At 39.5% G+C, this 27,384-nt stretch overlaps 1 protein-coding gene across 6 annotated transcripts in view; it reads right to left on the bottom strand.

The window, feature by feature from the left end:
* The window catches only part of KIAA1328 (KIAA1328 ortholog), a 180,218-nt gene that overhangs the window by 46,828 nt on the left and 106,006 nt on the right, over positions 1-27,384 (bottom strand). For all 6 annotated transcript variants that reach the window (XR_008574656.1, XM_054809792.1, XM_054809789.1 and 3 more), the window contains 2 exons: positions 11,974-12,653; positions 9,031-9,120 (listed from right to left, as the gene is read on the bottom strand). Coding sequence is in view for 5 of the 6 variants with exons in the window: in XM_054809792.1 (XP_054665767.1) it covers positions 9,031-9,120; positions 11,974-12,653 (770 nt within the window). In the remaining variant the exon portion in view is untranslated. The remainder of the gene's footprint in view (positions 1-9,030; positions 9,121-11,973; positions 12,654-27,384) is intronic.

Below are 27,384 nucleotides of genomic sequence, written 5' to 3' on the forward strand. Positions count from 1 at the left end.
GTGTAACTTATCGCATACAACTATAAAAACCATAGCCTGGGCCACACAAAATACAATACGCTAAAGATTTCCTTTCAGTGAATATGATTTTATGTGAATGGGACATCACCACCAAATATTGACTCAACCAGGATGTTTACAAAACGGTCGTGAAGTGAAGCTGTGGGCTCTGCCCAGGCTCTGGGCTGCCACTTCCCTGCCCCTAGAAACTGAATGTGACAAATGCACCATGTACTTTTGTTAGTCCAGATACAAGCGATTCTTGCCATCTTACAGCTACTGCTACTCATCTTAGGTCTTGGAAGTCTACCTTGGCACAAGTTTGTTATAACTTGTTTGGAAATGTCTGTCCAGAGCTGTTTCCACCAGTGCCACTCTGACACTGTGATGTGCATTTAGAGGCTTGCATTATTTGTGTTGCCAAACCATCTCAGCCCTATTGAGTCTACAGCCAGTATATAAATTTAGCCCATCCCTCAGAGACATGACTTTGTCAAAAATAATGCAAGACGTAGACAGAGATTAAAGGAGCACAAAGTTAAAAAAGAAAAAAAGGATTAACTTTTGCATGCATCAATCAAACAGAAGGGCATGTATTACACAAAGAGGTGAAGCCTGGTGCTATTGACAGAAGACTGAAGATACTCGCATATTGTTTCGTTTCAAACTCTTGCATATGGTAGAAACCATATGTAAACTTTTCTACACAGAAGAGCTGATGATCTGTCATTGCAGGTGAGTTACAATACTTCTCCCCCTAGGTCAATGGTGATATCTTGCGAGTATGATTTAGATTTTAGGTGGATTTACTGAGCAGAGACCATTCTTGTGGTCAGTGGAAAGAGACACATTAGTTTGAAACTCATCAAATTAGGACTGGGGATGGGAAGGGAAAAAAGCACTCTGAAAATGTGAAAAAAAACCCCAACAACCACAACTCTGAAAAAACTCTGAACTCTAAGAAAGGTCTCAAAGATGCAAGATATGATACAGGACAGATGTAGTCAGAACAGACAGACTGACAGAGGCAGGAGTCACTGTGACATGACTCAGCAGTTCCAGAAAGTCAGAAAGAGTTAAGGAACGTGGTAGGAGCACATGGCCAAAAGTTCATGCAACACCCAAAACAACACGAAGTCTCTTGTAACTGAAGGAGCAAAGAAGAAAAGGCAGCAGATAAAATAAAAAAAGAAGCCGCTTTCCACAGAGCCCTATATACTGATACAGTAGACAACTGGCCTTCAAAGGAAGGTTACAGAGAAGCAATGGTGACAAGATCTGAATAAGCAGCCAAGATACCCATTTGGAAAACTTATTTTGAAGGAGGGGAACAAATATTGAGCAGTCAGAGGAGCCTTTACAGTAGTCAAGGTGCAAGATGAAGGACTAGGGCAAGGGGTGGTGTTTTAACTGTTGACACACTGAAGGCATATTTTTGCTGCAAAGGAGAAGGAAGCTGCAATAGCTGTCAGCAACCCAGATGCATATGGAGGAGGAGAGTGACCCCGAGGTTATGAGTCTGAGTGACAGGGAGGAAGTGGCGTTATCAAAATCAGAAGTAAAGGGAGATTCAGAAGAAAAAGTAAGGAGTTCTGCTTTGGCCAGATTAGGAATGATCTGAAGGCAAAACAACCAGGATTATGTGTCAGGGAGGCAGTCAGATATGCAAGACTAAACGGAACAGAGCAGAGGGTTTAAGAGTTACTGGCAGAGAGACGATAGCCAAATCCGTGTAACTGGATGTTGTCAGCCAGGGACATGGGTACAGAAATCTCCAGGCAAATCAAGGACTAACTAAATCCCTTCCCTGACACCTCACAGAGGTTCCTACCTAGTTCCAAAAGAAATTATCTAAAATAGTGCTGCAAAAACATGCATAAAAAAACCTGTCTCTCCATAAAATCTAAAGATCATACTGTTTCTAAAATTAGGGCAACCACTAAATGAAAGTTAACCCGAACAATAACTTTAGCTAAACTTCAGGTCACATGCATTTGATATAATGAGATGAAGAATATGAAAAGGCCATTCATAATGGAATTCATCGAGTTAGGAATGCCATGCTTAGCTGCCTTATAACATATAATTAATGATCCTATAAAAATCCAGCAGTACGAACTCTCCCCGCTGCCCGCAGAACTGTTCTTTATGCTGGGTAGGGCAAGCAAGCATCTGCTTCCACAAATACTGCCCTTTGAGAAGCTGAAAAGCTTTTTTTCCCCTGCTCCATCGGGGACTACACTGCCATTTCCATGACATGCTGAGCTTTGAACCGTTACCCAAATCAGACTATAGCATTTGGCAACCCAGTACACATCTGTCATGATAGACTGGTTATTGGTGAAATGTTAAAGAAAAAGTCATTAACTCTTTTCCATTGCTTCTAATACCCCACCTTCCTCTAGATTATTTATAATCCCCACTAAACCCACCCTCTGTTTATAGTCTTTTAACACAACAGAGAAATATATAGTCTGGAGAGCTGTCTTGCCTTATACCACTCCCAACCATTTGGTACAACAAAAGACTTTCTCTCTCCATCAAAAGGCCTGATCCCTCCTGAAGCCTTGATGCTCAGATTCAAGGTTAAAGGATTAAGGCCTGAAGCATTGAGTACCAGAGGAAAGGAAGCCAAATATCAAAAGAAACACAAAAATCAATCCTCTTCACCGCAGGAGCAGTGTGAAGAACAAATCAGCTGGGCTGAATCTAAAATTTTCTCTGTGTGGGTCTCAAAAATTAGCACTGTTATAAACGTAATGGGTAGTTCTGCAAAGCCTCAGCACCCATGCAAAGCCACAGAGTTCAGCTCAACACACCAGTACAGTATGGGAAGTTTTATATCAGAATAATTCAGTGGCAAACACACAAAGTCCACTTCAGAGAAAGTGAGAGCTGGAGAGCGAGCGAGAGCACGCGTGCCGTTATCTTTATATGTAGTCTGTATATCTGCAAGTGGCAGAATCTAATATTTACTGGAGTTTGCCTTTTGCTTCAATTCTATGTGTGCTGAAGTGCAGCCAAGGTCACAAGAGGGGTGGGGGAGTGGGTTTTAGCTTAGTGCAGCTGTGATCATGGTCAGAACAGCAGGGTACAGAGGATTTCTTGCTTAACTTTGTAATACCAATAGCTTTTGTTCTTAGTCCTGCCCCATCAGTTCTGATATAAGCTTTTAAATGGCGTGAAAGTTGTGCGGGTGGGTTTAAAATCTCCTAATTTAAAACTACCTTCCAGAACATTGTTTTATAAGATTTTTCTTAACTTTTCCAGCTCACAAATTTCCGGGACATATGAGTATCTAGATTAAATTTTATTTTCTCTTCATCCAAGATTACATATAAAAATAAAAAGTAACAAAATGATATGTCTGAAAAAGTATTCCACTCCAATTTATAAAAATAGAATTCAGGTTTCAAAATTCAATTCAGGCAGTAAACTAACAGTGTCTACATTCTCCTGTAAAGAAGGCATCTGCAAATGACTTGCAAAAATGTCTCTCACTGTCTGCAAGTGTTGGCAAGGAACAAACTCCTTTAGGAGATGCATGAATTTTAAATATTTCAAGCCCAAGGAAAAAAATCTCTGAGCATTTTCAGTTCTGATATGTGATATTACAGAACTATACCCATGCAGAAGACTGGCAGGAAATGCAGGTTTTGTGAAAATACCAAAGCACTTGAGTTTTAGCAAGCCTGTTTTCACTGATCACCATCCTATGCTTAGCAGTGTTTCTAACAACAGAGTTCCTGTGCTTTTTGAAGACCTCACCTACAGGGTGGCTCCATCTGCCTATGGAAACTACTCATGGTGTCTCCCACTTACAGCTTATACCTCAAGTCTATTAGTAGGCTTCCTGCTCAAGGTTACTTTGGACTGTAATGGAAATGATGTAATACTGCTGTGTGCAGCATACATGATCATTAGACCAGAATCAGCATAATTCAGGTAAATGTAAGACAGGCAGCTTCAAAACCCTGTTGCAGTTGAAAGTAAACCTGAAAATGAGATTAGCAAAGCAACCAGGTCAGCAGAAATGAACTCCTCTCTCCCAAGTCTGATAAGGATCACTGCCTACCTTAAAAAAATAAAAATAATAAAAAAAATTGCATGCCTAGATACATGTAAAAACTTCCACACACACCCCCTTTCAGTAATGAGCTTTAAGTAACCACATCAGAACTGAAGTATTCACCTGCGCAAGAAAACCTACTACCTTTGGAGTCTGCACGTAGCACTAATGAAGTAAAAATGTATATCTAACTTTGACTATATTCTCCCATTACGTCACAACAGACTCCAGCAGCCATCTGTTGAAGGGATGCTGTGCCTACATATAGACAGACAACACCATGAGAGAAAGAACTCGTATCTGCACCTAATTCAGCATTTGCTCTACTGGCAGATCCGCAAGCACTTTTTTTACGGGCCAAAAAAGTGTTCACTCCACAAATATCCTATCTAAAAATGAAACAAACTTCAATGTTTGGAATAAGAAAGTAACTTGAGTGTTAAAAGGAGCATTAACAAGTGAGTAAGTGGCTTCCAAATACACAGATTTTATGGGCCATTTGCAAGCACAGTTGATTTCAGCCCGATTCAATGTGCCAGTCTGCCAAAACAGCAAATAGATGAAAAAAAATCCCAACTGCATTCAATACATTCCTAAAAATTGGCCAAGTACTATACAGACACACTTCAAGAGTCCAAGAACAACTCATAGATGAACTGAAGCCTGCGAGGTCTTGGACAACAAGCCACTGGTGGCACTGGTGACAATGTCTCCTCCAGAGGCTCAGGACAAGAATAACAGGAGGTGATGCACAGTGGCATGAAGAAGAACTGACAAGAAAACTCCAAATAGGAAATTAAATGGGTGCTACCATTGCCACTGTTTTTTAAATATCAGTTCCCTTCAAAAATGGGAGTAATGGGACCAGCACAAGTCAGGTCAGAGGTGGCAGAGCCGTGTGATTGCATGTGATTTTTATTTTATTTTTAAATTAGTTGGAGAGGGGGGGATCGTGTGAACAAACCTGGATATGCCTGGGACAGCAGGGGGAGCTGCGAGTCTGCGTTCCTCTGCATGTCTATTTAATTGCGTTGAATATGTGGACAAAAACACAGAAGTATGCTTGCCCATCACCATAGAAAGATGCCTGCATGTCTAAAAAGCTGCAAAAAAAAATCGAGTTCATAACAAAGTATTAAACAAGGAGCAAGAGATAATTGTCACCTTCTCTTGCAAGATAATAAAAATAGTTACACCATAAACATAAAAATCTTTTAAAAGACCCCTGACAGCATTCCCTCCTGGAACTATCACCACAGCAATGAGCATTCAAATAGGGAGAAAGTACTGCTGAATTCTGTGTTTGATATTTTCAACCAACTAAAAACACAAACTGGAAAAAATACACACCAGTGATACAGAATGAAGCACACAAAAATAAAAAGCCTTCAACGAAATTAAAGGTCGCAAATTCCACCTGCAAATCTTTAATACTCCAGGAAAGAAATCCTTTAACCAGGTAGCACTGAAAGAGTTCCTGCAGATAACTGTACACCCATCCGATAGCTGCTGTATCCAACAATTCCTATTTATAACATTTTGCACAGGTCAGTGTAGAAGTGCAGTGGCAGTATTGTGTGAAATCTGAGGAAAAGATACATGTCAGAGAGAAGGCAGTAGAAAGCTGTACCGACAGAGCCATATAGGAAACCTAAAATCAGAAAAGCAGGGAACCTTGTACATTAAGATTTAGGCACTCAGCAGAGCTCTGGGGAGGGGTACTTGCAAAGCAGCAAACTGTATCTTCTCTAGTTGGCGCTATTAAATAGGTCTTATTTCCATGGCATTCAGATCCAAAGTTAAGATTAATTAAAGGCGAGAGGAGTGGATTGTTTTAAAATTCCTCTCCCAGATGCAGACGTCAGGAGCACACACAAAAGCAGGTGCCGGGTGTATTGATCCTACTGAATACGCATGGAGTGGGTACTTGAGCATGTACCAAGCATCTGCGTCTGGGAGATGGAAAGCACTTTGTGAAAGGCTGTTTTATGCTAAACAAATGCATCAGGTTATGTTTTTTATTCTGAATATTTTAGAGCATCTTGCACACTGGGGCAGACATGAAAAGAAATTATAGATAACCAGACAACTTGCCATTAATTGTACAAGTTACTACCTCCATAGCTGAAAATTGGCTGTGGGCTCACTCAGGAGCACTCCAAGATACTGAAAACCATCCTCAATAAAACCTGCTCTGGCTGCTGCACCTTAGAGAACTGGAGATCCTGCATCTGAAGACTCTTTAGGTCCCATGAGCCAGCCCAGCTGCAGGCAGGCAAAGGGACAGACACATTTCTTCCCAACAACTCCTCAACATACCCAGCAGGGAAGTGACAAATTCAACACTGCAAATTCATACTGGGACCATTCAAAGAGACTGAGATGGACAACGCTTGCTGAATTTGATAATGAAGAAACTATAATGGCACATTTAGAAGAGAAAATGAAACAGGCATCCATCCATTAGAAAATTTGGCTATAGTTTGTAGTAGTCCCTCAGATAAAATTTTCCTTTTCACAGCCAGCCAGACTATGACCAAAATTTGTATCAGAAATCAAACTCTGTACTGTATTTGCTTGTGGAATCTTTTTTCCTTTCTCAAGGAGGGAAAAAATTAATCCCTACAGGAGATGACAAGATGCCTTTTAAAGTACATATCTCATTTCTGACTACAATTACCTTTCAATAGCCTGGCACAGCTGCACACTCCTATTTGCTTTTTGTTTTTCATTAAGGGCTCCTCTATTATTTGTACCCATCCTATAGCATTTATGCCTGGCAGTGATGCACATTCCCTTGCCTACGATTCTTCCCACAGATAGTAGAGAATAAATTGCAATTAGATTTTCGTAATTGTAGATAATTAACTCAAAATGAGCTGTTAATTATAAAAAACCCTATGTTTTTCAGTTCTTGATTATATTATTTATTTTACTTCTAAACTCCAATACCTCACTTCAGCAAGTTTAGTATTTTAAAGTACTTTCACCATTTCCTTTAAAATGCCAGGATATTTTTAAGCTAAGTTTTGCTTATGTGAAGATTGAAATCAAGTTTCATGCTGTGAGGTTTGGTAGAGGAGCTCTCATGTATGAACTGAAAGCCAGAGAGGGTTGGTTTTCCATTAGGGTTCTGATAGCATTTGCTGTAACAAGAACCATTTGTCAGGTCAATTAAAAAACAAATAATAAAAAAAACCCCACTTCCCCGCCCCCCAAAAAAACAAAGAAACAGACAAACAAAAAGAGACTGTTAAAAAAAGGATGTGTTTCTACAAGTTCTTCATCCTTTCTAAGCTCTAGCCACACACTTGCACACTCTCTCAATGCTGAAGAGAACATCACTTACATATTCAAATGCATAAAAAAGACAAATGGACTTGTCTTCCATAGCCTCTTTCAAGCCTTACATTCGAGTAAATTATTTAGAGAGCATTCATCTGGTAACCTTTACAAAACTGAAGATGGCGTACAGGAAGAAAAACTTCCAAGTGTTTTGCTGCCAAACTTTGGAACCAGCTGGCATGGCAACTTGAGACTGCACAAACACATATTAACTTTGAAAAATTATAGTAAATCAAAGCAGAGGAATGAAGAGAGGGTGGGGAACCTTTTGAAATCTGGAACTCTCTTTTTGTTAATGGCACAGGTTTTCCTCATTTTCCCTGCTAGGCTATGTAGATTTTTGCAGGTTTTTGATAAACTGTTGCCAAGATGCTGTACAGATGTTCTAGGTTACATTTTTCCTCCAAGGGACTTAATGCTACTGCATTTTAAACATATCATGACTCTCTATCTCTTTTGTTACAGTGATCACACTTTGATCACCCCAGTCTGTGCAAAAATGAAACAAAAAAGCATCAGAATACAATGAGGATATGCCAGCAACTCACAACAGCCGAACACCTGGTTAAGCAATGAAGTGTTCCAAGGAAACTAACTGCTCCTGTTGTTCTGGAGAAAGAAGTCTTACCTCTTTTCAGTGAAGAGTGATCTCAATAAAATACAATAAAATCAGAATCACTTGAGGTTATTAAAAAAATAAATATTGGACCCTTAGTTTATCAATAAATTAACAGTTCTTCTGATATTCTCATAATGGAGAGAAGAGATTATTACTTTAAAGTCTTCTCTGTAATTTACAGAAGGAGCCATTCAAAGGACAGCTGCTCTTCCTCTCCACCGAACAGGGGATACTTTGGTCAAAAGAACATCTATAGTTAAACCATAGAACAAGAAGCTGTTAGTTTCTGAGACATAGAGAAAACCTCTGTCCAGTCCAGTCTTTATCTGTTGCTTTTCTAATAAGCCTGAATCTTCTTCCAGTGGTAACATGAAATGCAATAGGGTGGGACAGAAAAAACCCCCACAATAATATATTGATTAAAGTTTGAAATACTATGCAAAATGGAGATAAAGAGCTAAATATTGGCTTAACTCTATGTCCAGTTATTTCAGTGGTATTTTGCTCTGACTTCACTGAAGCACAGGTGCAACACAGCATTGTTTAAAAACTAAGTAACTGTTACCAATTGTAAAATATTATTTCTACCTGGGAGCTAAAGGACAGAGTACTTTTTACATCAGGTCCAAATCAAGACTAAAGAGATGTTCTGATTCTAGTTGAAAAAAATAACAAGCAGTACCTGGAAATGAGAAATAATGCTAAGATTTTGTGAAAACTCCATTTTGCACTGCGCTAGGTAAGCGTCCTTAAAAGATGACATAGAAAACCCAAGACGTCTACAGCAAGTCAACACCTAAACCTTGAGTCATAACAGGTCAGCATAACTATTGAGGTGACTCATAAAATGCAACAGCCAATGAATTTTACCTTTCTTGCAGAAAAAAGCTCTTAATCTGAAAAAAACACATGAACAAATACACTTGGCAGCCAGAAGCACACTGTCAAGAAGATATACCGACGCTATGAAGTACTTAGAAGTGAAGAAAGAAATTACCTTAGCCCCACGCTGTTGCTGTTCATCATCAGAGCAAGTTCTCCAGCTGCTTCATCAATGGGCACATCTTCTGAGCCAGGTACGTGGCCTCTAAACCCAAAAAAGCAGAAATAGCTGTTTTTGCAGCTGGTCAAATCATCACACAAGGAACTCACCACAGAAAGGTGAGTTGTGTGACTATAAACAGGGCACTTAATCACATTAAATGCAGAAGCTTTCACAACAAAAAGTGTATTTTTCACACTTTCAAATATACTTTTGCATTGGAAGGCCGACTTACGTCCAGTGCCTTTGCTTCTGAGGGTTTCCATTGGGAAAAAGATTAGAAAAATTTCATTTACTGATTTCCAAGGACCTGGTCCCTTAAGAAAATGGTCACAGTATCCAATAACAAACATCCCTGTTGGGCTCAGATTGCAGCTCCAGCAGTACCAGAGCCCAAAGGCATCATATGTAAACTGCATAAAATGTAGAAGTTGCTTGAGTCAATTATGTCTCCTGAAACTATGGGCTCCATTTTTAATAGATTACCCCACCTTTTTCTTTCTCTCCAATGAAAATAGAAAAATCAGCACTTTTCTCTTTTTATTTGAATAAAACTCCTGTTTACAGGATTTACCCATATTTGTCTCATTACTGAGAAACAATGTTTTGCCATTTCTAGAACTCTCCGCTATTCTGGTGTGGTTGGCATCAGGAGGAGTCACTGCACTGCCCTGTTCCCTGCACACACACCATTTTTCATAGCCAAGCAACTATTTCACATAGAGGGAAACTGCAAACTGACAGTACTATGCTCACTTGAGGCTCAATAGCAGAATGTGGGATATTAAAATGAAGTTATGGTGCAGCATGGCCAAAAAAGGGATCAATTCATATTTTCACTAAACGAGCAGAATAGTTAATAGCCAATAATTACAAATGGTCAGAGACCTTTTACTTGTCATTCAATGACAATACTTTCAGCAGCTCAGAATGGACCTTAACCAGCACTCCACCCATGCAGAAGGACAGACAAAAATAAACACTATCTGGAAATGGATTTTTATTGTATTGCTTTTTTAAACTGTCATGATGTTAAGAGATGAACTAGGTTAGACCCTCCTGGCAATGAAGCAAAGGGTATTTGAGCTTAGCTAAACAAATTTTTATTGTTTGTAGTATATAAAATTACCCTGTTATCCAGTGCAAAAGTGAATTATATACCTAGAACTGAAACAGAACTGTGATGTCTAAGAGATTTACCTGTAAATATCAAACAATTAATTCTAAAGAGACTGAATATTTTTAAAAGCAAGCACACTATATTCTAGTTGCTTTTATGGCAAATGTGCTTTCACCTGCATCTCTGAAAAGAGATTAAAAAAATACTTTGAGTCCGCGTATTGATAATATATGATTTTCTTTCATAGCATTCTCTTAGATAACACGAGCTCTGTAACCCATTAAGGGTGGGTTTTTCAGGGAAAAAAAAAGGTTAAAATAGACATAATGGCATTAACAAGCACATCACTGTAAATATATTTAAGGTTCATTTTTTTGCTGGGCTTATGATACCTCAAAGAAGGCTTAAAAATATCCATTAAGAAAAAAAAAAAATCAAAAACCTCAGTCTGTATGTCCTTCATATTCTACTTGTTTTTCATTAGAGAGATGCATGTGTAGAATTAAGGTATTTGATGATTAAGAATCCATCTGTTCCTACTTAATTCTCACCTGAAGTCATAATCCTTTGTTTGTGACCACAGTCATTCTCAACACACACAATTGTGATTGCCTTTCAGACTGGCATTTTTAAAGCCACATAAACACATTATTTTCAATGTAGCCACAATCCAAGAAGACAGACAGACCACCTAAAGTACATTATTCTCTTTTAGAGTTTAAAAAGTAACCAGGCGGCTGGGATTAAGAAGAGAAAGTCATATATTCCTCCATGGTGGTTATAACACATGAATGTAGGAAGTGGGTTGTGTAATGCAGACTCTCATGGGATGCTGTCAGCAGTTGCCATATTAAAACAGTATCGAAATAAGCATCCTTGTGAAACCCTCCTATTACTTCTTCTAAAAGACTTCTAAAAGATTTTTCCCCATTGCTTTCCCTTCCTGATGCTGAAATACTAGTACTCAACTGAGTTATACTGGCTGATTCAACTTGCTTTAACCTGCTCCCTTTCACTGTTCCTCTCCACTCAAGTAGCATAACACCAACAAACTAGTTTCTCCTTCCAGAGTCCCCATTTACATTGTCAGGAAGGTGTTCTCTCACCTTGTGCAACAACCTTATGGGCCTTTCAAGCCACATCCCATATTTCTATCATTATAGTTTTTAAGCATGTCTTCTGCCTCAGTCTTGGCATTCTCCCTTCCATAAACACCACTGGAAAGAAAATGTCCTTGCTACACAGAGCTCCCTTCCTTTTCCATATATATATGTATATAGGGGGACAAAATATATTTAATTTATGTAAAAAGTGATGTAAAACACACTTATTCCAGTCTCTACCTCAGAAGGTGAAATACTTCAAAATGGACCTCTCCTAGGAAAGAAGGGGAAATGCCACATCGATGTCATCCACACTCACGCTGCTCTCTTGCCAAATGTCTGTATTCCTTGAAGTGCCTGCACTAAGATCAACCTCTCATTTTCTTCTACTGCTCCTCTCTCCTACCTACTCTTTTAGCACTGCTTTTCTTGTGCCTTTCTTTCTACCACATACTGTTTTCCTCTGCTGTTTTCCACAGCTGTCATGCTGTTTCCCAACAGTATCTGCTAATACACTAAAAAGTCTCCTCTCCTCTAAATCTCTACTGGAATTTATGCCACAGGTCTTGCCTATCTTATCAGTTCCATTCTCACACTTTAATTAACTATTGCCCATGCGTTCATTAGAAATTTACCTTTTTTTTTTTTTCTTAAAATTATAAATCTCAAAATCACCTGTTATAATCCATCCGGGATTGGTGTAGTTGCTGTTGTTTTAGGAGCAGTTTTGCTTCTTGCTTAGCCAACAAATGTTGGAGTCGTTCCTTTTCAATTTCCAGCTCCATTTTCTGGAGAAGCAGCTTCTGCCTTCTTTCTTCATACAACCTTTTAGCCTGCTCTGTTTCTTTAGCCCCTGAGTCCACGCTGTCATTCAGCCCAGAAACTTGAGAGCGCCTGGAATAATCGCAGGTTTTGTGAACTGGCCCAGAGTGTCTTCTAAGTACCTGGCCGACATGGGGGCTCTCTTGCACGCTCCCTGAGCTCCCCACATGCCCACAGGCACAACCGTGATTCACACGGCATGTGCTCTGAAATTCATTTGTTGTCTGGTCCATCTCTTGAGCTGGTTTTACACGATGAGGGCTCCTCTGCTTGGCTGGGGAAATCATATTGTTACACTTTCTGTGCAAGCTATTTTCTACCGGATATTCTTTTAGACACTCCCGATGGTTGTAATGGATTTCAGTCCTGCAACCATGATTATTCCTGCAAGGCTGAGACAAAGCAGCACGGGCTGGGCTTGCAGGCTTTGATGGTCTACTGTTCTTATAAAAAGTTTGAGGTCGCCCAATACCCAAGTAGGAACAATCTAGCTCCAAAGATGGTTGTTGGCATAAGCTCTTCTTACTGGATACCTGCAATAAGAGAAAAGATTTCCTGTGAATTACCAAAATTTATCTTTGCTCATTAATTTCACTTGGTAAATGTGTTCTCTCAGAAATAGATTTGCTGCATCATGCTGATGGACATACAGCCAAACCCAAGAAAATGTTTATCAGAAGACAGACATGAATCTGCTATCAAATCTACATTTCATTCCATCTACACAAGTGTAATAAATGTAAAACTACTGCCTGCAGGATCCTCAGCATAAAATGAGTCGATTCAGAGTATCAAGTAGTTGTGAGCATCTAGGGTTACATAAAATCAACTTGAAGAGTGGCAAAAAACATTAAATGTTAATGTTTGAAAATGTTTAATTTTGAATACCGAGCCAAAAAATCCATTCAGCCACTATAAATACTCTTTGATTGGCCATTACACAGCAGGAGATTTGATGTAAAACATTTCACCTTGCACTGAATGGGATATTACTTACCGCTGGAAATTTGATGAGAGTTTTTGAAATATCTTTACAGAAACACAGATAAAAACCAACTACTTTCTGTAAAAAATGGTTGTACATCAAAAGCTGTCATTTAAATACAAAACATGTTTAAAGTCAGCTATAAACGTAAGTGATTTTTCAATTAAGCTGGGCAAGTGATTATACTGTGATAAAACTTTGAGGAAAGAAAGCAACTGTAATTCACATTTGTCAACCCACAGCAAGCAAATTCTAGTGGTTTTGTTACACTCCTGGATATTACGTAACAGACATCAAAATCCTACTTACATCCCAGAGTATCTTTGCACTATGGGTCATCTAGGCAGTTAAGCATTTGAGATTTTATGCACATCAGGAACAGCAGTGAATCAGGCACTCACATTTCTTTTACTAGACCTGTGCATTAATTTCAGTAACATACTGAATTTAAACTTCTCCAGCCTTTGGGACCTTTCACAAAGATCTAATTTTTTTAATTACAGAAGCCAAGCTTACTGAAGATAACAAAACCACTGCAGTGAAAGTGGTTTAGCAGGGAAATCTGGAATCCACTGATGGAAAGAAAAGTATTATTTGCACTCTGGCAATGCTTACAATAGACAGGTATTGTCCACATGGAGTGGAAGACAGGAAGCCCCAAAACACTAGAACTCAGCAATGCAAGCAAGTGTCCAGTGATGATTAGTAGAGAGATATAATCCAAATCTATGCAGTGTTTATGTATAATTTAAGTTCTTTTTAATAATAAACAAAATACCGAATATACTTTGCTGCCCTTCAAGACAACCAATTACAAGTTTCTTGTAGACTTCACAGAATGTAAATTAACATGGATTAGCACCTGAATACTGATATTTTATTATTTCCAGTTTTGTGGATACAAATATATCCTCTCTGCCATGTGATTGAAATCCAAGGATGTCATGTTTTGCCCCAAAGGGCACCGTGAGTTGGGGGCATTTGCATTAATGTCAGTGCTAAATGTCTGAGGAAAGTCTGTTGCTTGGACTGGGTGAAAAGTGCAGGACATTAAAATATTTTAAAGTCAGAGAGGCTGGAAGGGCAACTGAACAGAAATGCAACATGCTGCCAAAAAAACGGAGTTTTGTTATTTATTATTTGTACCATGCCATCATTGTCTGCAATATTTTCTAGACAAATAAAGGCTACAAAGCCCTTTTAATCTAAATCAGACAATACATAAAGGGATGACCAGTAACAGGAAGAAATATTACAGAAAAGCAAAAGTAACAGAATCCCTTGGTTACACACTGTCTCTCATTTCTCACCTCACTTGCTTCTCCTAATAAAGCATTTAGGGCACCTACAGAAAGAGGCTTTCAAGGTGGCTAGTTTCCCGGGCCCCTAGGACAGCAGAAGGTGGCAGACCTGAAGGTATTCTTAGAGAATCCTATCAGAGCTGGCAGCTTAGGGTGGTCTGCAGAAAGCGTACACCTACCCTTCTGCAGCCCATAAACAGAAGTAAAAAGGAAGAAAAAAAAGACAACTCAGAAGATGAAATAACTGAGAATGTCTTTATTTTAGCATTTGGTTGACTGACTGGAGAGACAAGAGAATATTAAGAAATCTAAGCACACAAATGAAGATGGTAAAAAATAATCATCAGGAGCTGGTTTAAGAATAAAGGCCCACACTGCAAATTAACTTCATGGCTGAGATTCTTTATTAAGAGTCCCTGAAGGCCCTAGAAGACAGGTATCAGTTAGCATTTGTTGACCTTGGCTACCATTAAATCTGCCCTGATGGTCTCAGAAATGGCATTGACATTTAAAGACTTCATAACAAGGCAGAGAAACTTTAATGTTATTTCACAGTTACAATATGTTTGCAGGGGGGAAAATTCTCATTAATGTCACTGAATGCAAGTGGGGGTTTTTTTATTCCTTTAGAAGGAGGAGGTCATGTTAGGCAGAAGACTGACTTCCAACATGCCTTTGACAGCTACTCAGTACTTTGCAGGGTCTAACCCCAAATTAAAAATAACTGTTGGGAATCAGAAGCTAGTCAACAACTTTTTTAGCAATTTGTGTTTTTCTGTTAATGCTTTAAATTGAAAACTACAGCTGGATGGTAGAAGCTGCAGGGAAAATGGACAGACATTTACACTTATGAGGGATCAGATGAGACCAGAGCATGCCATGACGGATCTGTAAGATGCAGGCCAGGTGAAGGGTAAAAAGCGAAAAAAATTAAAATCCCAAAGACCCACATACTACCATGAGTCTAAAGACTCACATGCATAAGGAACTGGGTAATTTTACAAGATGAGTTTAAGAAAGATATTGCCTACGGGACACATGGAAAACATGACAGACCATGATGGAACAGCTGTGCTTTCCCCTCGGTGGAACTCTTCCAGGCTTGCTGTACAGTACAAGTTAAAGATACAACTTCCTTTAACTGAGGCTTAAACAAACAAACAGACTGCTCCTTGCAACATACGGAGTTAGTAAGACTTGATCAGATGGAAACAAGGAGATATTAAAAAATAGTTCAAATAATCTTTAGAAGGGTTTAAAGAGGAAGACATGTGGGGAGTTCCACGAAATCTTTACCTCAATCCCAGTAATTTTTGCTAAGGGATTCAGAGCAGAGCTTAAACAAACATCCAGTCCTTAAAGCTTCCTACAAACAGACAAACAGTGCACCAGTTTTATGCATGCAGCATTATGATCTCTGCAAATTCTTCTTAAACACAACTTGTGCGCTCTGCAGTGTTAATTCACAGTGCTGGCAGAGGAGACACAGTTACAGACTGACTCCAGCACACAGGGCTTTGTACTGCAAGGGATGAACGAGTAACAGATCAGATCTTACAATCTCAACACAGGCAAGGTCCTGACAGATTTCACTGGTAGCTCTGCATGTACAAAACATGTTTAAGAAACAGCTCAAAACCATTACCTTGAGAAGTCTTGCACTCTGAGAACAAAAGCATACACTGGGCAAAACAGAGTGTCGTTACGTTGAACAGCACAATTCCTATAGATGTTAACAGCATTAGTTTCACCCATAGCACCTGGGTTTGTAGTTTGTAGCTGAAATATATTTGAATACAGAAAAAGAGACAATGAACTAAAATTTCTCTCAACTGTTTCTTGAGAACACTTCTCTAACCTGGATTTTCAGCTCCAAGGAACATGCAAGTTCAGAACTAGTCCATCATGCTGAGCAGGGACCCTGGAGGAAGCCAAGAAGAATGAACAGAACCAGCAATCAGAGGAGAAATACAGAGATTTAAAGATATCTGAAGATGAACCAAAAATTTCTAAATGGACAAATCCGAGGCTACCATACACAGGGACACCTTAAAGACCACCAAGGGCATGTATCAATGACCTAGCTGACGCACAAAGGTATACATCCTAAACCTGGAACTCAGTCACCACTATGCATTGTTGATGTATGGGTCTCATCTGAATAAAGCTTGAGTTGGGTTTGCAGGTCTACCAACAGTATAACCACTTGCTCTTGCCAGTAGGATGAGGAGAATATATTATAAATAAGCTCAGGTAAGATATTGGGGCAACAGAAATGTCATTTTAAGAACAATTATTTCAAATGATAGGACTATTTGAAGTGCATTACTAGTGATTAAGGAGCTATTCTTTCCAAGAGTCTGTAAGAATTTATCAAGGAGAATGTAAAAAGGTAAAGATTTTAAAGTAAATTAGTAGGATCTGTTGAAGTCTATCATTTTTTTCTTTAAATCATACAATCCTTTATTAAAATCTCTACCATAAGTAACCTAATATCAGTCATTATAAAGTGCCCACACAATAGTTCAGTAACTGTCTCTGTCAGTACCTAAGATAAATACAGTAGATAACTCGGAAGGTAAGCTGACCATTTTTCAAGCAAGAAATAAAGCCCCATTTTCTGTAGAAATTATGTATAGCTATGATTGCCATATTCCACTGAATAAAAGAAGTGGTCTCAATCAAAGAAACAATACGTGAATGACAGTCACAAGCCTGTATTTTTCCTGTAAAATCTACTGAACTCAATATACTGAACAGGTGTAGCAAAAAAAGTAAAAATAATAAAACAGGATCACATCATAAAAAAGTGAATCTATAGCTGCTAGCTGACAGCAGAGGAACACCTCCTATGTTTGTGTTGCCTCCAATTTTTTTCTCCCCTCTTTGTTAAGAGGGTTTGAGCTCGGATGCCAGGTGCACAAAAAACCTGCATTCAAAGTGGCAAACGAGCATTTGCTGGCACTCAGCTTTAAGTGTATATTTTGCATTCATAAACATGCCACCCTTCCTCTCCAGCTACACAAATATTGTAGATAATCTCTAACAAATGCTTCCATTTCAGATCAGCAAACTGGTTTTACGCTGGCTGATAAGGCAGTCATTAATAATACAGTGCTCCAAGAAAACTAAAGCAAAAAGCGTGTATGTTGAGTCTTGGAAGTCACTGTGAGCAGAATGCCCATTAAGCCCCAACAGTACCTACGTATGGCCATGCAATACCTGACCACTATGTTTGCTACAAAGCAAACATGTTTGCTTTCTGAAACAAAACTATATCGGACCTGTTTGCACTATAGAAAAATGCCACTATAGTAATCTTGACAGCACCAGGTCTAACTATTAACATTCAATGTGCTGCCAACATTATAAAAACGAAAAATCACAATCTTCTGACTTCAATTTTTTACTTCTGCCCTTTATTTTACTGAAGAATCAGTAGTTCAAGACCTAGATAAATATTTCAAAACCTATACTATTTGTGAGCAGAGCAGGTCACTACCATTTCCCAGTGCATTTAGAGTTCATGTGAAATAAGGGCAGAAGAGTGATGAGCTGCATTTTTAACATGGGCATACACAGAATAGTTGTCTAGCTGATAGAGAATGCGTAATGCAACATCTGCACAGTGCGCCTTGCCAAAGCCCATCCCAAATAAATGTAGTGCATTCTCCCTAGTGCAATTAACTCTCGTACTCTGGCAGGTTTTGCTAGAAGATCATCAAGGTAGATTACCTTCCAGCATATGAACTAAATACTTACAGGTGTTATATCATCAGTTATTACTTACAAACTTCTGCATTTAACAAGACATCCAGGCAAATGAATGATCTAATTTATGAATTATTTATAAGAATTTCACAGCATGCTCCTGGCGTCATCCATGGCCTTTTCCAGGTCATATGACACCAATTAGAGCTGAATTTTAAATTATTCAATAACCTGAACTCTCTTGTCATTTAACATATAGATATCAATGCAGTAAACAAGTTAAGTCTAATGGGCCCTGGAGGTTTGCGTTCCTCCGCCCATCAGCAGCAGAGGCTGTATGCTACCACTGGAATAGAAAATAATAGAATGCAGCAGTCAAAAACATTTGCAAGGTTTTAATAAGTTATTTTGGCTCCCTTAGGGATTTTAGTATAACTTACAAGCACTGAATCTAAAACATATTAAAGTCCTTAGCTATGTGCTTTTAAAACAAAATTAGGACATAGCAAAAGAGCAAGTCTGACACTAACCCTAATTTAGGCCCTTAATTTGAAATGTAGTGGAAATTATGGAGTAAGCAAGATTTACTGTGCACAACTCATTACCTCCAGGCTCTCCTACAGTATAGCCAAAAATAGCCCCTTTACCAACACACATACACCTGCCTGTAAAGATAAGGCTACACACAGGGAAATGGAAATGTTAATTTAACAGCTATCAGTTGACAGGTATACCTCGCACTCCTTAGCAACTGGGTGGAGAAGGGACCTCCACCCTTCTACTATCCTAACAGTACTGGGGAGACCAGTGCTCTAGGAACCCATCCGGATTTGGGTATTGGCTTCAAGATGTACCAGTTCAGAGGAAAAGTTTAAGGACCTTTGTGGCATATTATAAAAAAGAGAGGGGATATAACAGCCTCTGAAGCACAAATGCAATAAAAGACATCTTAAAAACATTGTTTTCCATCATGACTACAAGAAGGACAAGAAGATATCAACAACAAAGGTACCCGAGATGAACAGCACAATTAGATATCTGATTCTGCCTCAGTGTAAAGCCTGCAAGAAACACACAGCAAGCATGCCACATCCTGGCTCCAAATCAGTTGCCCTCCAACGTCTCATGAACCTTTGAGCATGGCTTCACAAATGAAGGGAGGCATACTAGACCCCCTGTCTACTGATCTAGCCTAACAAGTCCAAGACATATGGTGGAAAACTTTTGAGACTGGGTGCAGTTCAGTACAAGCCTAAACTGTGCCCAGCACTGACTTACTTTTATAGTATCTGTGCCTGAACTTTCTGACTGCTGCTGTACTAAACCCCAGACCCACTCCTGCAGATGGTTGCTTGCAGAACCCTATCTTGGAGGACCCAGTGACCCCACTCATTCCTTTGCCCTCTCACTGCTTTGCAAGAATTAAAAAAATTTCTGAGCTCAATCTAATAGCAAGAGGAAAAGATGGAAAGGGAGATGTTCAGTTTATCATTTTAAACACTAGCAAGAAGTTCTCTAGCTACTGCTGTCAAGACGAACGCCAAAAACCCCCAATGACGTTGAGAAAATATCATGCCAAATAAGTAAAAGCACACCTATCCAAAATGTCTAGCCAGATTAGGAAGAATAAGAATCTAGATTTTCTGCCCTCCAACCTTATCATAGAAGCAGGCTGTAAGAAAGGTTTGGGGGTTTTTTTCAACTTTTTAAGAAAAATAGCAGAGAGAGGAAAAAAAGACAACTGCCTAATCTCACAGCACACATTTTAAGAACATACAAAAATAGCTGTAAGGGATTTTATTTTGGTTACCAGCCAGATTTAGTTTCATTCCTACACCGGGCAGCATTTGATTATTTCACATTAAGGGTAGTAACATGTTGGATGATAAGAGGGAAGTTCATATTGGTTTTCATTAAAGAGTAATACCCACCATGTATTTGGTCTTTCAAGGCAACTTTTTCAAAGTTATTTTAAAAAGCAAACAGTTTTCCACTTGGAATCAGAAGTTTAGCATATCAGGGGCAACACATGTTCCTGGCTACTGCCAGTCTCTTTAGAATTCAATCAACATTGCTCCAAAGTCATGCTTTCATAGCTCCAGACACAAGACAAAAGGGCAAATATACCATGACCCTTCTAAATAGCCCTGATTACTGTGATCAAACAGAAGCCAGATACTTATGTGGATAAGAACCTATAGAGTTTGATGTGTGAAGATTACCGCAGGAGTAGACACTGAATCAGCATTTGCCAACGTGTACCTCACCATGACAGCTAATATCACCTTTCCCCTGTATTTACAGTAGGGATAACTGTGGTACCCATTGGCCAGCGATGAATTTTAAGTAACAGCCACTGTTCACTCGGAAAGATTACCAGAAAGTTTTACTTCCTTCAGAAGGTAAGTATCTCCTGCAGAGTCCCTGGGGCATGGATGTAGGCTTTGAAATGCCTTTGCTGCACAAAGAAAAAAAAATAGACAACATCTAAGAATTAAAAGCATGTTCAGAAGTAGGGACAGTGTTTTCAGGAAAAACAACCAGAAAGTTATTTAAATAATACCAAAATCCCACAAAAGCAAAACCAGATAATCTTTTGACTTGAAAAGAGTGGAAAGGTATGCCCAAGCGAGCACATTCAGTCAGGAGTGTCCTTGCACTAAGAGCCAGACGGCATTTAGATTCTGCTAATGATCCCATCTCTGGGAAATAATTCATAAAAAGTAAACAGTAATTTTCATGTGCCTGCCCTTTTGATCTTACATTTGTAGGGAGTATCCTGAGGCTAGCTGTGGGCGCCCCCGTGGCTCTGGCTGATTGACCTCTAATCTGCCCCTCAAGTAACGATCATGCCAAGGAATGACAACAAGAGTTGCATGTAAGCAGATATTTCAATGCAATCCCATTAAAGACAGGCTGACTCACTTCATCTTGTCAAAGAAGAAGCTTCACAGAAGAACAAATAAAAGCTTTTTAGACAGACTTTTATTTTGTGGTGATACTATTCTTCAGAACAAAGACTGGAACAAGACTAACGCACCAGCATCTGACTGGTACATAGCTTTACGTTAACTGGCTAGATGCTAGTGCAAGACAGAACAACAGGCAGCCCCACGATTATGTGTTAAATAGTCTTGATAGGAGAAAATAAAGAAAATCCTAAAGAAGGGGCAAATCAGGACCATGGTACTTGACCTCTCCACTTTTCAAAAAAGCATATATGCCCTTTATTAGAAAGCAGCTGCCTAAAGGCTTAGACACTGACTGCTTAAGGTCTCATCAGCTTTGAGATCACAGCTTGCATGCTTTTACCCAACACTAATCCACAGTAAACACAAGACAGCATGTATGAAGTAGTTTATGTCTCTGTCACTAGGAATGAAGCTATGAGATAAAACGGCCAGTCCAGAGCAGCTGATGTGCAGAAACTTGCTGGCATGCCAAAACTTGCTGTCATGCCAAGGTGACTAAATTAGCAGCAACAACGTCTTTAAACAAGGGATTGAGGAAACTACAAATTAACCTACTACAATACATAGAATTGCGAGCTATTTGCTATTTTACAGTATTTCTGAAATTCTATTCTATTTCTATTTTACAGTAATACTGAAAAAAACGTGTATACGCCCAACACACTGAAGGGTACAATGCAACACACAGATGGATGTATGGGTAGATAGGTAGCATTGGAGTTGCTAGTAAGGCGCTTGAAAGGCTGAGTCTTCTCTGAATGGTAGCAGAACTCCACCATGGGCAGATAATACATATACATTATGCTTCCACTTCCTGCTTCAGTCTTTCCATAGTTCATATACCTGTTTAATGAGACTTTTTTCAGATTCTCTTGCATTAGCAAGCACTCCATGTCTTATCAGAAGTCAACATCTTGTTGACTTGGCTGTGGATGTTATCTACCTGGACTTTAGTAAAGCCTTCGATACTGTCTCCCACAGCATTCTCCTACAGAATCTTCATTTACAGTTATATAGGAAGTCCAGGAAACTGTGAATGGCACTCCGCAAAGGGAAAGGATTTGAATATTTTTGACTAAGAACACCTGAAAGTAGCTGAAAGTTTTGTGCAGAATACAGCCACCCCTGGATAAGTTCCACCTATGCAGATTTACAGCATCTCAAAATAATTTTCCCCTAGAAAAGGGGAAATTTAACCCCTATTTTTAAGAAGGGAAAAAAGGAAGACCCAGGGAACTACAGGCCGGTCAGTCTCACCTTCGTGCCTGTCAAGATCATGGAGCAGATTCTCCTGGAAACTGTTCTCAGGCACATGGAAAATAGGGAGGTGAGTGGTGACAGCCAACATGGCTTCACTAAGGGCAAATCATGCCTAACAAATTTGGTGGCCTTCTGTGATGGGGTTACAGCACTCGTGGATAAGGGAAGAGTGACAGATATCATCTACCTGGACTTGTGCAAGGCATTTGACACTGTCCCGCATGACATCCTTGTCTCTAAATTGAAGAAACATGGATTCAACGGAAGGCCAGGCTGAATGAGGCTTTGGGCAACCTGGTCTAGTGGAGGCTGTCCCTGCCCATGGCAGGGGAGTTGGAACTAGATGGTCTTTGAGGTCCCTTCCAATCCAAACCATTCTATGATTCTATAATCTGTTACTTAATCTGGCAATCTCCACATTGGACAGGTATCCCCTGAGACCTCTGAGCAACAGAGGCAAACTATCTCGCTTGAGTCTGGAAGGCTTGGCTCTCTGAACATAAAAATTCAAGGTCCTCTTGGCATACAGGGTGTGATTTCAGTGAGAAATGAAATGTTGGCAAACTTGCAGTATCTCAAACAGGTACATAAATTAACTAATGGAAGATAGCAGGAAAAGTCGAATCAAGGAATAGAAGCAGCCATGGAGCAAATAGCAATCGCTCATTCCATGGGGGTAAGCCAGCTGTTTCCCTTTGAAGCCCACCATGAAGATGCTGGCTTCAGGATACTCTCGCCACACTTGAAATGCCACTGAGGATATCCCAGCAGATCTTTCGACTGTGGCTGAGATTCCTTAAGAGCTGGGGTCATTCTGCAGTGGGTTTAGTACAGTTGAAGGTAGCAACAGCTGACAGAGGCAAATGACCTCTGATATATCAAGCTACAAAGATCAACTTCCTCTTGACCCATGGAAATGATCTTTTATAGTCCTGCTTGACACCATAAAGTATAGCAATGGTGTCACAGCTATTATTTGCATAGAATGGTCCTAGATGTGGTGTAGAGCACTTTGACAGTCCATCCTGATGGGTCTCAGCTGCAGAATATTGATATAAAGGCTCTTCTATAGTTACCATAGGCCATTAGGTTGTCTGAATGGACATCCATCACTACCAGCTTGTGTGAAGGAGAACATTAAGTTAAAAGGGCATGACCAAGCATAAATTGAAAGGCCCTCCACTACTCCAGGGCACCAGTGACCTTGCAAGGCAATCGCCTTCACTCTGAGACAGTGCAGCCTGGACAGACAGACCAAGTAAAACCCACCCACAGGTTTATTAAAGGGAGCTTAGTTTAGAAAAGCTCACAAGTGTCAGCATTGGCAGTAGTCTGAAAGGAAATCCTTGCGCAAAGCTGTCCCTTTGTCATAAGCACACAAAAATACATAAAAACTACATAAGTATGTATAGACTCACAGTAATAGCTAGCAAAACACTATGCCCTGCTTAGTTAGCTGAAAGACAGGGGACAGGACGGGGCAGCTTCCAGCTATGAAACCCTACAGTACAGTGTCTCCAAGTTAGAATGAAGATGTAGATCTTCCTTTGAATAGAGAACCTTTATCCTATTGTGCTGTCCCAGTCCTAAGAACACTGGTTCTATTGCTATGATTGAACGTTAGATACTCTTTTGCTCTCTTTCCAACCAGTACCGTAACAGCTGTCCATTTTCAAAAGCAAATCTGTTTCCTACCTGATAATAATTAACATAGCAGATATATGACACCTGAAATTCGACATAAATTATTCTTAAGGAGGAAACAAATTACTGAAGGGAATTTTTTTCCCAGGGAAAACCAAAGAATTTTGAATTTGTAGATTTCACCTTTCCTCTGGTTTATTACTCCCCAATTTGTGAACTCGATCTGTATGATAAGTCTGCACAAATACAGAAACCAGCAGCAGTCCATGATGTCAAAAGTTCTGAATTTTGGAAGTTCTGACAAAATTCTAATGCAGAATGGAAGGCCCTTCTATCAGGGTTCCCAGACCACTTCTTTGGATAGTGTTAGTTAATAAATGGATTTTGACTACCAGGCTTATTCCATCTGAAAGAGCTGCACTTCAGTTCTCCTTCTTAAACTCTGGATTCAACAAAGAATAGTAATGCTTTGGGGCTGAAAAATCTCTAAAACCACCAAGTGCCAACTTTAACAGGAGCAGAATTAGGTCAACAGTAAAATTCACTCCCTCCAGGAACAGGATTGAACCATCCAGTTGAGCACAGAAGAAATTCTCACCACATGTTTCCATATTTGTTAAGTGCCTTGGGATTTGTAAGGAGTAACAAAAAAAATATTTCCAAGTATTGTTGTAGAGCAGAAAGCTCTATCTTACTGGAGAAGCAAAAAAAGAGTTTGAGCCTCTATCACAGTTACATATTAAATGAGCACATCTTTCCGAGTGCCACAAACTTCATGGGAGAGAAGATACTAAGTTGCAAGTATTCAGAATCATAGAATCATAGAATGGTTTGGGTTGAAGCGACATTAAAGATCACCTAGTTCCAACCCCCTGCTGCGGGCAGGGACACACTCCACTAGACCACATTCCCCAAAGCTCCATCCAACCTGGCCTTGAACACCTCCAGGGATGGGGCATCCACAACCTCTCTGGGCAACCTGTTCCAGTGCCTCAGCACCCTCACAGTGAAGAATTTCTTTCTAACATCAAATCTAAATCGACCCTCCTTCAGCTTAAACCCATTACCCCTTGTCCTATCACTACACTCCCTGATAAACAGTCCCTCACCAGCTTTCCTGTAGGCCCCTTCAGGGACTGACTGGGGGGGGTGGGGGGGGGGGGGCGGGGAGGGAGGGAAGAAAGGCAGAAAGTAAAGCAAAGAAGAAAGCCAAATCACATTGGTTCAGTCGGGTATTTAAAATGGGTTTTCTTTAATTAGCTGAACTGTAATACAAATTAAAACTGAATTTCTTGCTCACAATATATTCATTGGAGGGGAGGGGATTCAGCTGGCTATTTCCAGAGCAGTTCAAGCTAAAACAGACTCAGTTCTGCCGGACTGAACAGGAGCCAGTTTCCATCCTTCTCAAAAGACCGAAAAGCAACTTGGCAGCAGAGAGTCTGACTGCAAGCTCCATCTCAGAAATACTTATGAAGCAAGACAAACCTGTGGCCATTGTGACTGAACTCATTAAAGTCACTACAGATTATTTAAAGCCCTCATGCCTGACATTCAAGTCCTTTATTATGCTTTAAATGCCTAGGAAAAGAAGCTGTAGACACAGGGCAGAAATGAGGGCTTTAATATCACAGCTGATCACTAAGTGACCACTAAAAGGAGTTTGGTGCCACACGGTATTTTTGGCATGAAATGTTAAATGGGACTGATTGTAGAACTTCACTTTGTTTTTGAAATCTTTTGCTTTCTGATGACAGAACTGTTGATGATACAAATGCCCAAGCTCAGCTTTCAGTCTGGATAATGACCAGAAGCAAAGTAATCACATCTCTTGGATCAGTGTCTGTTTCATGATACGAGATAAGATTAATAGTTTCATGCTGATTTGCCATTTCCTAGAGTGGTGTTAAATTACAAATTTACAGGGGGTTGGGGGGATGTGTACTGTATGAAACTCTTAGAAAAGGGCAAAACCAAAGCACAGTTATCATAAGATAAAACCATAAAACAATCACAGCCCTTGGGGGACCAGAAACTCTGTGCAGCCTCTCATGTGTCAGATCATCATAGGGTGCCTGGTTATTTTATGATAAGATTATCTAATGTTAATCTCACCACTAGAAATGCCTGCAATAAAAATGTTACCAACTTTCTAATTTTAATTACTGGGTTCCTGAAGATAACTACTTCAATTCTGTTTAAAAAAAACACTCCCCATGGTTTCTCTGAAGCTAGGAGTACTTCAAATATCAAACTTGTGGACTGGATGACTTTCAATGTCTTTAATTCTGTGATTATTAACTCCTCTCTTCCCTCCTATTTTCACCTAGTCATCCCGACACAGGACAGTGTTATATGCATACTGGATAACACAATTTCTTCCATTTCATTTCACAAACTACACCAAAAGAATGCCAAATACCTCAAAAGAAATCCGTAATGCATCTATAAGTAGGCATTCTTGAAATAATGCAGAAGAGGAAAAATTATTTCCTAACCCAAAATTGTCAACATGATGACCTTAGGATTAGCTAGCAGAAGTGGTGACCACCACTGTAACAAATTCAACAGCAGGAGCCTACAAGCTGATTCCCTAGATGAGGTTTCTGTTGAGCAATCTCTTCAGAACCCACCGCTAGCTTACCGAAGACAGCATCTCAGGTGTTGGTTGCATCACCAACGTAACACACACACACATCCTCTTTGCATTATAATTCTCATACCTGTGAAGCTTTTTTAGTAAGTATGTTTCTCCCACTATTCAATGCACAGTAGCAAATGACTGCAGAGCCATATAAGCTATTTATTGTCACAGGACTCCATACAAGAAATTTCAAAAGGAGATGTTGTGCAAAAAACCTGCAGGGAAACACTTTTCAGGGGCAGTGGGGGTAGGGATCCTTAGGAACAAAAAGGAAGTGCAACATTAAATAGGAGGGGAAAAAAACCCAAGCAGGAGAACTTGGGCAATTTCAAGAACCTCCCATTGTATCACAAAGCAGCTTGATCTGGTCCAAAACCACACTCTCATCAGAGACCCCAGTTAACTCATTGATAGTCCACAGCCTGTGTTTGACTATGTATTTAATCAAACCTTATGATAATCAAACTAAGGACATTGTGTTACAACAGAGGGATACAGAACAAATCTCTTGTAAGGGTTATAACATGGTAAAAAACAAATAACTATGTCCTAATCACACTGTCACTGGATATAATCCTACTATTGTAATTTTCTGTAGATGAAACTAGATAATAAGAACAGTTGACAGTTTAAAGAATAGATTTGTCATCTTACTCACTAGTACAATACAATTTGCTTATACATCAGTTGTTTTATATATGCATAGATAATCTATTGTCTGCATTTCTCTTGTGCTTTTAGCACAAA

The sequence above is a fragment of the Grus americana genome, chromosome Z (genome assembly GCF_028858705.1).
Source record: "Grus americana isolate bGruAme1 chromosome Z, bGruAme1.mat, whole genome shotgun sequence".
NCBI classification, from domain to species: domain Eukaryota; kingdom Metazoa; phylum Chordata; class Aves; order Gruiformes; family Gruidae; genus Grus; species Grus americana.